This window comes from Anomaloglossus baeobatrachus, chromosome 10, assembly GCF_048569485.1.
Source record: "Anomaloglossus baeobatrachus isolate aAnoBae1 chromosome 10, aAnoBae1.hap1, whole genome shotgun sequence".
Taxonomy (NCBI): Eukaryota; Metazoa; Chordata; class Amphibia; order Anura; family Aromobatidae; genus Anomaloglossus; species Anomaloglossus baeobatrachus.
The window spans coordinates 70,064,753-70,078,623 of NC_134362.1; the positions used below are offsets into that span (position 1 = coordinate 70,064,753).

Consider the following 13,871-nt stretch of genomic DNA (forward strand, 5'->3'; position numbering starts at 1 on the left):
CAGAGATATGAGCACACAGCTGGAGGGTCCTTACCACATTTTGAGATCTTCCCACTGAGATACTCCATACAGTTATTTGTGTCTGAACAGCACAAGGGGAAAAACAGGGTGGGGGGACATGAACCAAACATTCCCACACAAAACAGCCCCCTCCCCAATTAACACACTCGAAAAGCTGGAAAATTCATGTGTGATTGCAGTTAACACTAATGCACAGTTCTTCACATGTCTCTGTCGTGGTAGTCCAGGAAGATCAGAAATATGGAACTGTTCAGTGGGGTCCTAAAAGTTTACACCTTTCTAGCTGCCCTTATGCCTGTTTGTGACATGAATAGAATATGAAAAGTCATTGGGATCCGGTAGGTGCTGGTGCAGATTCTGTACTGAAGCTACGAGGCAACAGTGAGCATAGCCTAAGCTCCAGAACCAATCTTATGTCAGCATGGTCCCATTCGAACGTTCTCTGTTTTTTCCAACTGAGAAAAAAAATTAAACATTTTTCGTCAACGTGCTAAATCCAATTTGTATCCATTCTTTGACCATATGGCCTCAGTTTTTCTTAAATGCATGAAAAAAAATAAAAAATTCCCAGCTTCTCCTACCCATAGCACTCAAGTTACATGTTTTTTTCATTGACTTATTGATATCAATGGGAGAGTTAGATCCATAACTCGAATTAACAAGATCATGTCTCCTTTTTTTTGTGGACACTTGGTCCTCAAAAAATCACGGACATGTAAACAAAAAGAACACGTAGCCAGTGTAGTCTATCTGGAAAAAACATGGATGGATAGAACACGTAGTGAAAAATCTAAATAAGACTTAAAGGGGTTGTCCAGTACGCAGACAGACCCTTCTCAATTAGAGAGTTTGTTAAAATAAACACACTTATACTCAGCCGTGGTACCGGCATAATTTCACTCAATCACTCGGGGCTCACATGAAGTTGTTACGTCACGCGAGCTCTGGGCTCAATCAGTACCAACTTCCGGCTTCCCTCTTCTTGCCATCGAATGTATCAAACATCAATATAAAGTGAGCGGCAGCCGCAGGGTAGATCTTCTCTTGATGTCTGATTCATCCAAAGACAGGGAGAGGGAAGTCAGCAGTGATTGGTGACAGGGCTCGTGTGAGGTAGCAATGCCACATGAGCCCTGGGAAAGCGAGTGTTGACAACGCTGTTATGGTACCGGCATCAGAGGTAGTCATAAGGGTTTTTGTTTTAACAACCACTCTGATTGAGAAAAGGTTCTCTGAGTAGAGGTCACTGAACAGAAAACAGGCATGAGACAACTAAACCAGCAAAGGACCACACTAACAACTCACCATTTCTCCTGGGGTTAACTATAAGCACATATGAATTTTCCCAACCTAATGAAGTTAGGCTTTAAAGTGAATCTGCCACCCTTTTGAGCTTTTTGAGTTATTAATATGGGCATACAAGTTGTGTACAGGTGAAATTAGGCATACCTGTATGCCTCCTGGATAATGGCGTGTTCAGTTAAAATCATCTTTTATAGCGTCAGTCTTCCAGGCTATGGGGCGTGCACTGCCCGGAAGATAAGAGACTGCCTGCACTCTTCATTATACAAGATTTGCCCTCCTCTTCTCTTCAGTGTCCCTGCGGCGACTGGTGCACGGCTAGCAATCCCACATCTGTGCATCCTGAGTGCTGTCTCTCCTGCATTGTTCTACCCTTCTGTGGGCACTGTCCTCTGTGTACAGATTAGAAACGGCAGGCAGAATGTGCAGGCACAGGATTTCCGTCCGCGCACTTGACGACACAGGAACTCTGAAGAGCAGGGTAGGAGAAATCTAGTATAACGAAGACTGGAGGCAGTCTCTTATCTTCTGGGCAGCGCATGCCCCATAGCCTGGAAGGTAGAAAATATAAAAGAGGATTTTTACAGAATGAGCCATCATCCAGGAGGCATACAGGTATGAGTAATTCCAGCTGTATACAACCTGTATGCCCATATTAATAACTCAAAAACCTCAAAAGGGTGACAGATTCCCTTTAAGTAGCAGTAATGACATACTGTACGTCTACTGCACAGAATAAATGAGATTTTACCGTTTATTTCACCTGTCACCTTTAGGTTTCATGCACATGGATGGCACAGATTTACAAAGGCACAGAGTTGCGTGCAGCTCGGCACTACACCATATTATGTGCCATGGTTCGCAAATACAAAACTCGTTATGCCTGTTTCAGATCGGAGACATGCGGAGGTACAGTAAAGGATGTAACTTGTAATATGGCCATGTGCATGAGGCCTTTTGAGTAGCCAGATCAGGGGCTACAGTAGCCTTCCTAAATATGGCAGCCTCCATTATAACCAGGTGTTTGTTGTGGACAATAGAGAAGCTTGCATAGTGTCTGCAAATTTATATGATGTTTACACTTTTTGTAGAATTTCAAGAAACCTAATAGTGTTTGCAAGTTACTTTTTTTTGTTGTTAAAGGCCTGTAACACACACAGAGAAGATTGCACTAATGGCTCTATGCTTATGAAGAGAGATGGATATTTGTTGCCAGGTTAGCCAGTTAAAGGTGGTGACATGGACTTCTATAGGGGCTGAGGAGGGAAGTGAGTTGGGTTACATAGATTAAGTTCACGGTCTAAATTTATTAATGTTTGCTGTCAGGTAACTACTCAATTGGGGGAACACCTACTTTTTTCAGCCCCTTCTTACAAATGCATGCTATCATTTCAGCATGTATATATATGGCGTGAGGGAATAAACCGTGGGAGACACCTCTGGCATCAGAGTATCTCCGGTAGGAACTTAGGATTGGGCATGCTAAAATCCATCAGGCCCAATCCCTATTTTCCCACAACATCTTTGACTAGGACAGCACCATACACATTAGGAAGCTGGGCAGACCCTGCCAAAAACAGTAGTTTTGCATGACTTTCATCTATGGTGTATGGCCATCTTTAGCAAGCAACTTTGTACAGAGTCAAGGCCTTCCCAAATTATGGGCTCTGTTGGCATCAACCTGTGTTAGAAAGTGGGTGGGTATTTCCACTTTCAATTTTAAGTATCAACTATGTATAAACCTTCTTCAGTCTTCATTGTAGAGTTCTGCAGCCACAGAGGGTCAATAGAACAGGGTAACAAATACCCACCTGCCCTTTAAATAGCTTACCTGGCAACACTAAGATGATTTCTTACATACATCTCTAACAATTCTATATTTTTCACAGTTACAGAGATATTTATATGATGCACAGTTACAGAGATATCAATATAATACACAGTTACAGAGATATCTATATAATGCACAGTTACAGAAATATCTCTATAATGCACAGTTACAGAGATATCTATATAATGCACAGTTACAGAGATATCTATATAATGCACAGTTACAGAAATATCTCTATAATGCACAGTTACAGAAATATCTCTATAATGCACAGTTACAGAAATATCTCTATAATGCACAGTTACAGAAATATCTATATGATGCACAGTTACAGATATAGCTATATAATGCACAGATAGAGAGATATCTATATAATGCACAGTTACAGAAATATCTCTATAATGCAAAGTTACAGAGATATCAATATAAAACACAGTTACAGAGATATCTATATAATGTATAGTTACAGAGATATCTATATAATGTACAGTTACAGATATAGCTATATAATGCACAGTTACAGATATAGCTATATAATGCACAGTTACAGATATAGCTATATAATGCACAGTTACAGAGATATCTACATAATGCACAGTTACAGATATAGCTATATAATGCACAGTTACAGATATAGCTATATAATGCACAGTTACAGATATAGCTACATAATGCACAGTTACAGAGATATCTACATAATGCACAGTTACAGAGATATCTACATAATGCACAGTTACAGATATAGCTATATAATGCACAGTTACAGATATAGCTATATAATGCACAGTTACAGATATAGCTATATAATGCACAGTTACAGATATAGCTATATAATGCACAGTTACAGATATAGCTATATAATGCACAGTTACAGATATAGCTATATAATGCACAGTTACAGATATAGCTATATAATGTACAGTTATAGATATAGCTATATAATGCACAGTAACAGAGATATCTATGTAATGTACAGTTACAGATATAGCTATATAATGCACAGTTACAGAGATATCTACATAATGCACAGTTAGAGATATCTATGTAATGTACAGTTACAGATATAGCTATATAATGCACAGTTACAGATATAGCTATATAATGCACAGTTACAGATATAGCTATATAATGCACAGTTACAGAGATATCTACATAATGCACAGTTACAAAGATATCTATGTAATGTACAGTTACAGATATAGCTATATAATGCACAGTTAGAGAGATATCTATATAATGCACAGTTAGAGATGTCTTTCCAAAGAAAGAATATACAGAATACAGTATGATCATAGTACTGTAATAAAATCTCATTTATGATGATTCATGTTCTTTATTTTATCAATATTAAAGAGCAATAACCAGTGCAATGAATATACAATGCACAGTAGATGTCGCCTGTATATATAATTTATAACAGATTATATACCTTGCTGTGTGCTCCAACAAGCGGCATGACTGAAACATTCTTCCTATGGAAAGATCTTTAAAGTACTGCTACCTGCTCTTTACCTACTCTACCTGCTCCATACAAAATTTCACATTTTTAATGTAAACAGATATGAGCGCTGAAAATTACTTTAAAAGCTTTCAGGATACTGGTAGTCTTGAATCATACTATGGTTGTTTCAGTTTGATGTGGTCAGATAGGGCCTATTCCTCTGTGTCTCCTGTCTCTTAATTGCACTTACAGGCCTTGGTCATGGTAGCCCATTAAATCACTAAAGACAAGAAATCACTAAAGTCTGCAGCGATTGGCTATTACAGACTACATGGTCACATAATGTTATCGCATTATGGCTAAAAGTCACTGTGGCCTAGCAATCCCCTTTCTGTTTTTTTGTTGTTGTTCTACTTAGTGATGAGTGAGCACTACCATGCCTGGTACTCGTAACTAGTGATGAGCGGGCACTACCATGCTCGAGTGCTCAGTACTTGTAACTAGTGATGAGCGGGCACTATCATGCTCGATACTCGTAACTAGTGATGAGTGAGCACTACCATGCTCAGGTGCTCTGGACTCGTAACTAGTGATGAGTGAGCACTACCATGCTCGGGTGCTCAGTACTCGTAACTAGTGATGAGTGGGCACTACCATGCTCAGGTGCTCTGGACTCGTAACTAGTGATGAACGAGCACTACCATGCTCGGGTGCTCGGTACTCGTTAAGAACAGTTGGATGCTTCAGAGCAGTACTTACAAGTGATATTTCAAAGAGTTTGTAAGTGCTGCACTCCTTGCCTAGAAAACCAACTACTATCATAGATTGCAGAAGTAGCAGGTAATCTAGGCAACAAGGTGTAAACTATAGAATAAAAAATCTATCCATTCTTGAGAACATACAAGATTTCTGACAGGAGATCCATTGAAAAAGTTACTTGGTTTTACAATTACTTTGCAATTTTAACCATTTAAGAAGTTGAGACAACTCAACAAATGTTAAGGCTGCTTTCACATTGCGTTCCGATCTCTGTTCAGTGGTACAGTCAAGGCTTCCGCATGAATCTCCAGCAAAACGGGTTTGAGACCACAGGGCCATTGACTATAATGGTGCATACGTCCGAAACCCTGATGGGACCACTGAACGGAGATTGGAACGCAATGTGAATGGGGGCCTAAAGGGCACTTTGCACACTACGACATCGCAGGTGCGATGTCGGTGGGGTCAAATTAAAAGTGACGCACATCCGGCGTCACTGTCAACATCGTAGTGTGTAAATCCTTTATGATACGATTAACGAGCGCAAAATCGTCGTAATCGTATCATCGGTGTAGCGTCGGTCATTTCCATAATTTGGAAATGACCATTGTTACGATGTTGTTCCTCGTTCCAGCGGCATCACACATCGCTGTGTGTGAAGCCGCAGGAGAGAGGAACATCACCTTACCTGCGTCCTGCTGCTCACGCCAGCTATGCGTAAGGAAGGAGGTGGGCGGGATGTTTACGTCCCGCTCATCTCCGCCCCTCCGCTTCTATTGGCCGCCTGCCGTGTGACGTCGCTATGACGCCGCACGACCCACCCCCTTAATAAGGAGACGGGTCGCCGGCCAGAGCGACGTCGCAGAGCAGGTGAGTGCATGTGAAGCTGGTGTAGCGATAATGTTCGCTACGGCAGCAGCTATCACAAGATATCGCAGCTGCGACGGGGGCGGGGACTATCGTGCTCGGCATCGCAAGCATCGGCTTGCGATGTCGTAGTGTGCAAAGTGCCACTAAAGGGGGCTTTACACACTATGATATCGTTAATGTTTTGTCGTCGGGGTCAAGTTGTTAGTGACGCACATCCGGCGTCATTAACGATATCGCAGCGTGTGACACTGACCAGCGACCTTAAACGACCTCAAAAATGGTGAAAATTGTTCACCATGGAGAGGTCGTCCCAAACTCAAAAATCGGTAAGGGTTGTTTATCCAGGTGGTTCATCATCGCTATGTGTGACACCGCAGGAGCGAGGAACGTCTCCTTACCTGCCGCCGGCCACAATGCGGAAGGAAGGAGGTGGGCGGGATGTTACGTCCTGCTCATCTCCGCCCCTCCGCTTTGATTGGCCGGCCGCTTAGTGACGTTGCGGTGACGTCGCTGTGATGCCGAACGTCCCTCCCCCTTGAAGGAGGGATTGTTCGGCAGTCACAGCGACGCCGCTGACCAGGTAAGTATGTGTGACGCTGCCATAGCGATAATGTTCGCTACGGCAGCGATCACAAACAATCGCATGCGCGACGGGGGCGGGTACTTACACGCTCGATATCGCTACAAATTGCTAGTGATATCGCTACCGTGTAAAGCCCCCTTAAGAGTTGTGCAAAGACAACAATTAACCTCAAAAGCCCTTTGAAATTCCCGTAAGCTAGTGATTACCGTACCATGTTTCCGTCAAGTTAAGTTTCATAGATCTACTCCCAAACTGTGCTCTTCCAATGCTGCTATATCAAGCAGCTTTGCTTCTAGAGCATCAGATTAACAGTGAAACAAAAGCTAGCCAGAAGCTAACATCACACTCCTAAAATCCTGACTTGATTCCATACTGTGCTTACAAGCTCACTATGAAGAAGCTTGTAAGCACTGCATGGCCCAGAAGTGATGGTCCGTAACCTTGCTAACAAGCAATAAAGAATAAAATTTAAAATTTGTGGCGAATGGGGCAAAATATTATTAACAAGTAAATTGCAAAGATACTTGTTTTGTACAAGCATTTTGCAAATGTATCCATCTTTTAAGATGGGAATAATCGTTTAAGTGAGTGCCACATTGTCCACTTTGGAAAATGTCTTTTTGGCAGTAGTAATTTATGGGGAGACCCCTAGACAGCAAATATAATGTATCAACCTTCGGGCAAACTTATTTACAATGCTACAAAGTGAAGGTCAATAGGGCAGGTAAGGGGGATTATCCTGTTCAGAACCCCCATTTTTGTAGTTTAACAGAGAATCTCAGAAAATAAAGACCCTAACTATAGAGGACAAGGCACAACCATGTATTAGACCATATTATACTAAACTACATACAGTACCAGTTAAAGGTTTGGACCAATCTGTTCATGCAGTGCTTTTCCTTGTTCTATTGGAATGTGAACATTGATGATGCAGACTGAAGACAGCAAAACCACAAACATAGACATATGGAAACAAGGAGTAAAGAAAAATGTGTGAAACAAACCACAATATTGATGAATTACGGTATAGATTTCTCAAAGTACTCCCCTTTTACTCTGATGACAGCTTTACACCCCCCTGGCATTATCTCTTGCATCTTCATCAGCTATCACCTGGAATGGCTTCAAAGGACATGTCTCATCAAGAGTTTAATTTTGGGATCACAGGCCTTCAGAAAATGTTTGCAATCATCAGGTGTGTTTTGCAAAGCAGTCTTGGTACACAGCTCCATGCAGTGCTGAGCCCTATTCCACAACTATTCTAAGCCAGGATATGGCAAGAACCACTCAACTAAGTAAATTGAAATGACAGTCCATCAATACTTCAAGATATGAAAGTACGTCACTCCATAAAATTGCTAGTACCTTGAAGTAGAGATGAACGAACTCGAGGTTCGGTGTTCATACCGAACACAGACTTTACAAAACAAAACAGAGTTCAGGTTCATATTCGGGTGCTTTATGTATGCAAATCACTCACTTGAGTGCTCAGCCCAGGATGAGCTGCTTGCAGTGCTTGAACGGGGTGTACTGGGGGTAACAACTGCGTTATCTAATGTAGTGTGCACCTAAAAAAAAAAAAAAAAAAAAGGAAAAATCCTGCCCACACGCCTCTAAAAGTATTCTGTTTTTGGCTGGCTGCATGTGGACAGAGAGCCAGACTGCCCAATTAGTGACTTCACTGGGGTTCAGGTTAAGTCTGGACCCCAAACTGAACTTTATCTAAAGTCTGTCTGAGCAAGCAAAACCGAACTTCCGCGGGTTCGCTCATCCCTACTTTGAAGATATCCCCAAGTTCAGTCATAAACACCATCAATTGCTATGATGAAACTGGCTCTCATGAGGGCTGTCCCAGGAAAGAAAGACAAAGAACTACCTCTGCTGCAGAGGATAAGTCCATCAGAAAATGCAAATTGACAGCATCTCAGATAACCGCACCTCTGGAAACTACAGTACTTTAATACTGTTGAAAAGACATTCCAGGTGATCCTGATGAAGCTGCTTGAGAGAATGCCAAGGGGGTGTACAGCTGTCTTCAGGTTAAGAGGGGGGTATTTTGAGGAATCGAAGTTTTAGCACATATTCTGGTTTTGTTTCAATCATGTTGCTTTACTCTGTGTTTACATTAGTGCTTCTTCATGGTTTTGCCGCCTTCAGTCTAATCTAGTGTCCACATTCTAAAAAGAACAAGTAAAACGCAAGAACAGGTCTGACCAAACTTTTGACTGGAACTGTATATTCTGAGGAAAATGTGTCCTCAGCTTGATCTGCATTTTTACCATACAAACTTTACTATCCTGAAAGCCATTATTGTAATTTTTCTTACACATTTGCCTTTTACATATTTCTCCTGGATATCTAAAGGTGCTGTCACCATGATTTATGTCCGCTAGCTTGAATGCTTACCTTTTTTCTTAGAACATTATGGTTATCAGCATCTGATTTTGTTGTGCATGATAATGACACCAAAGATTGATTGCGAAACGGTGTAATTTTTGCCAGGTCGGCTATTTAAGACACGAGACAATTATTTTCCCGTGAGAGGACTAACTCACAAGGTGTCCACATACAACTGCCAGATAGGTCTGTGTAATACATATACTTTGATTCCAGTTGGCACTGTGTAATGCTTCATTTTACCTGCGGTGGCGCTGCAGGAGATTTGAACATGCTGCCCAATTGCAACAATCCCTACTTGTTAGTATGGCCTCATGGCAATAAGAAGATAGCAAAGTGTTTCCCTGCAGCGCCACTCCAGGTCACATGCAGCACTGCACAGTGCCCATTCAAATGAATAGAAATGACAGGTCCTCCAGAATAAAAGATGCCCTTTTAAAAGGGACGAGGATCCTGAATAGGGGATCTCCCTGTATTAACGTCAACATTTTGATCTCGGAAAATGGCTCTCCTAAACCAGACAATTCCTTTAAATAGCCGACGTGGCAAACCAGTGGCATCCGGAGGAAGTCTTCTCTTTAACACAATAAAAAGAATAGATTTTTCCTTTCGCAGATTCAGAAAACCATTCCGTAGAACCTACATCTGATGATATGACGCAAAAATAGTCCTGTATGTGGATGGCTTTGGTTCCTAGGGATTTTACACTAACTTCTATGGGGCCAGATTTGGTCTATCAGTGATGTCCTAACCATATAGATATAGATGGTGCAGACTTGTACATTGGCTGCGTCACATGGCATTTTGTAGGGTAGGTACTCTTTCTATCCCCTCAATCGACTCTCACCTGAAAGCTGCAGTACGGATGGCTGCTCGTGGGAGCTCAGGAGCTGGGTCTGTATTGTCTCCACAACCCGTTTAAACCTCCTGCTGGGACCTGAAGCAAATAAAGATTATGTTAAATGTATTACCACATATGTTATTGTCATGCTAGGTATGGGGAAGTACCAAGCGAACGGCGAAAGGGAAGGGAAGGGAAACCCTGTGTCTAGGGAAGGGGGAGATGGTGAGCCCTGACCACAGCGATAGGCTTGCACCTAGGCGCCTAGCTGGATAGCTGACCCTAGGCCACCCCTGATCTGGGCCCTAGGTAGGGAGCGGATAGGATGAGCTCTTCGTCAACCCCACTAGGCACTAAAGGACACACAGTGATAGCAAACAAGGGACAAAAACAACAACTTATCTCCAGCTGACTCAGTAAGAAGTTCAGTAGAGAACAGCAATGATCTTACTGATGAATGCAAGCTGCTGGCTTGCATCCAGAGCTTGTGAAGGAACTAAATATCACCAGCACAAGTCCAGGAAAAATAAGAGTATTTAACCCCAAGGGGAAATACAGATGATTAGCAGCTAAAGGGAATAGTAGATGCGCTGGGTCCTAGAGGGAAAAAGATCAAAACCCAGCAGAGGAGATACCTAGTACACTGAATACTAACAACAGGAACAATGGAAAGTCAGGGAGCATTTTGCACAGCCAAACGCTGTGACCTTCTATTGTCAGACAACCCAGGATTGTCTGTCACCCGTGACATACCTGTGACAGTCATCCTCTGATCTACTCAGAATGACAGCAGTATATGCCATACTGATGAAATATTAATTTTGAATTTGGTATTACATGATAACAAAAAAACAAATATCCTCCAAATGACTTGTCCTTTCACAGACAAGACCTTTGTATAAAGATGCTATTGTACCTGGCCAATATGGCCTGTAGGGGGCCCATGATTCCAATGTTTATTGTCTGTACTGTAACATTACTGTTTAGTATCTTCATACTGTCACATCATTGTGTCTATTATCTATCAGCTTTATATCTCTGTACTGTGATATCAGTGTTCATCTCCTCTGTATTATATGATCTCTCTTAGAATCATCCTTGTTTTAATGACACTTTTCACCAATGTACATTGACATCACTGCATTTATTATATCTATACTGTGACATCAATGTGTATATTATATCTATACTGTGACATCACTGTGTATTATATCTATACTGTGACGTCATTGTGTATATTATATCTATACTGTGACATCACTGTGTATATATCTATACTGTGACATCACTGTTTATTATACTATACTGTGACATCACTGTTTATTATATCTATACTGTGACATCACTGTTTATTATATCTATACTGTGTCATCACTGTTTATTATACTATACTGTGACATCACTGTGTTTATTATATCTATACTGTGACATCACTGTTTATTATATCTATACTGTGACATCACTGTTTATTATATCTATACTGTGACATCACTGTTTATTATACTATACTGTGACATCACTGTTTATTATATCTATACTGTGACATCACTGTTTATTATATCTATACTGTGACATCACTGTTTATTATATCTATACTGTGACATCACTGTTTATTATATCTATACTGTGACATCACTGTTTATTATACTATACTGTGACATCACTGTTTATTATATCTATACTGTGTCATCACTGTTTATTATATCTATACTGTGTCATCACTGTTTATTATATCTATACTGTGACATCACTGTTTATTATATCTATACTGTGACATCACTGTTTATTATATCTATACTGTGACATCACTGTTTATTATACTATACTGTGACATCACTGTGTTTATTATATCTATACTGTGACATCACTGTGTTTATTATATCTATACTGTGACATCATTGTGTATTTTATATCTATACTGTGACATCACTGTGTTTATATCTATACTGTGACATCATTGTATATATTATATCTATACTGTGACATCATTATGTATATTATATCTATACTGTGACATAATTGTGTATATTATATCTATACTGTGATATCACTGTGTATATTATATCCATGTGACATTATTGTGTATATTATATCTATACTATGACATCACTGTGTTTATATCTATACTGTGACATTATTGTGTATATTATATCTATACTGTAACATCATTGTCTATATTATATCTATACTGTAACATCATTGTGTATATTATATCTATACTGTGACATCATTATGTATATTATATCTATACTGTGACATCATGGTGTATATTATATCTATACTGTGATATCACTGTGTATATTAGATCTATACTGTGACATTATTGTGTATATTATATCTATACTGTGATATCACTGTGTATATTAGATCTATACTGTGACATTATTGTGTATATTATATCTATACTGTGACATCACTGTGTATATTATATCTATACTGTGACATCATTGTGTATATTATATCTATACAGTGACATCATTGTCTATATTATATCTATACTGTGATATCAGTGTGTATATTATATCTATACAGTCACATCATTGTGTATATTATATCTATACTGTGACATCATTGTGTATATATCTACAGTATACTGTGACATCACTGTGGTTTTTATATCTATACTGTGACATCACTGTGTTTTTATATCTATACAGTGACATCATTGTGTATATTATATCTATACTGTGATATCATTGTGTATATTATATCTATACAGTCACATCATTGTGTATATATCTACAGTATACTGTGACATCACTGTGTTTTTTATATCTATACTGTGACATCACTGTGTTTTTTATATCTATACTGTGACACTGTGTTTTTATATCTATACAGTGACATCATTGTGTATATTATATCTATACAGTGACATCATTGTGTATATTATATCTATACTGTGATATCATTGTGTATATTATATCTATACAGTGACATCATTGTGTATATTATATCTATACAGTGACATCATTGTGTATATTATATCTATACAGTGACATCATTGTGTATATTATATCTATACTGTGATATCATTGTGTATATTATATCTATACAGTCACATCATTGTGTATATATCTACAGTATACTGTGACATCACTGTGTTTTTTATATCTATACTGTGACATCACTGTGTTTTTTATATCTATACTGTGACACTGTGTTTTTATATCTATACAGTGACATCATTGTGTATATTATATCTATACTGTGATATCATTGTGTATATTATATCTATACAGTGACATCATTGTGTATATTATATCTATACTGTGATATCATTGTGTATATTATATCTATACAGTGACATCATTGTGTATATTATATCTATACAGTGACATCATTGTGTATATTATATCTATACTGTGATATCATTGTGTATATTATATCTATACAGTCACATCATTGTGTATATATCTACAGTATACTGTGAGATCACTGTGTTTTTTATATCTATACTGTGACATCACTGTGTTTTTTATATCTATACTGTGACACTGTGTTTTTATATCTATACAGTGACATCATTGTGTATATTATATCTATACTGTGATATCATTGTGTATATTATATCTATACAGTGACATCATTGTGTATATTATATCTATACTGTGATATCATTGTGTATATTATATCTATACAGTGACATCATTGTGTATATTATATCTATACAGTGACATCATTGTGTATATTATATCTATACAGTGACATCATTGTGTATATTATATCTATACTGTGACATCATTGTGTATATTATATCTATACTGTGACATCATTGTGTATATTATATCTATACTGTGATATCATTGTGTATATTATATCTATA

At 38.9% G+C, this 13,871-nt stretch overlaps 1 protein-coding gene across 4 annotated transcripts in view; it reads right to left on the reverse strand.

The window, feature by feature from the left end:
* The window catches only part of LOC142255423 (serine/threonine-protein kinase BRSK2), a 253,854-nt gene that overhangs the window by 19,122 nt on the left and 220,861 nt on the right, over positions 1–13,871 (reverse strand). For 3 of the 4 annotated variants that reach the window (XM_075327037.1, XM_075327035.1, XM_075327034.1), the window contains exons 18-19: positions 10,052–10,141; positions 35–82 (exon numbers count right to left, since the gene is read on the reverse strand). In XM_075327037.1, the coding sequence (XP_075183152.1) occupies positions 35–82; positions 10,052–10,141 (138 nt within the window). The remainder of the gene's footprint in view (positions 1–34; positions 83–10,051; positions 10,142–13,871) is intronic. The other variant, XM_075327036.1, reaches the window with a different exon arrangement.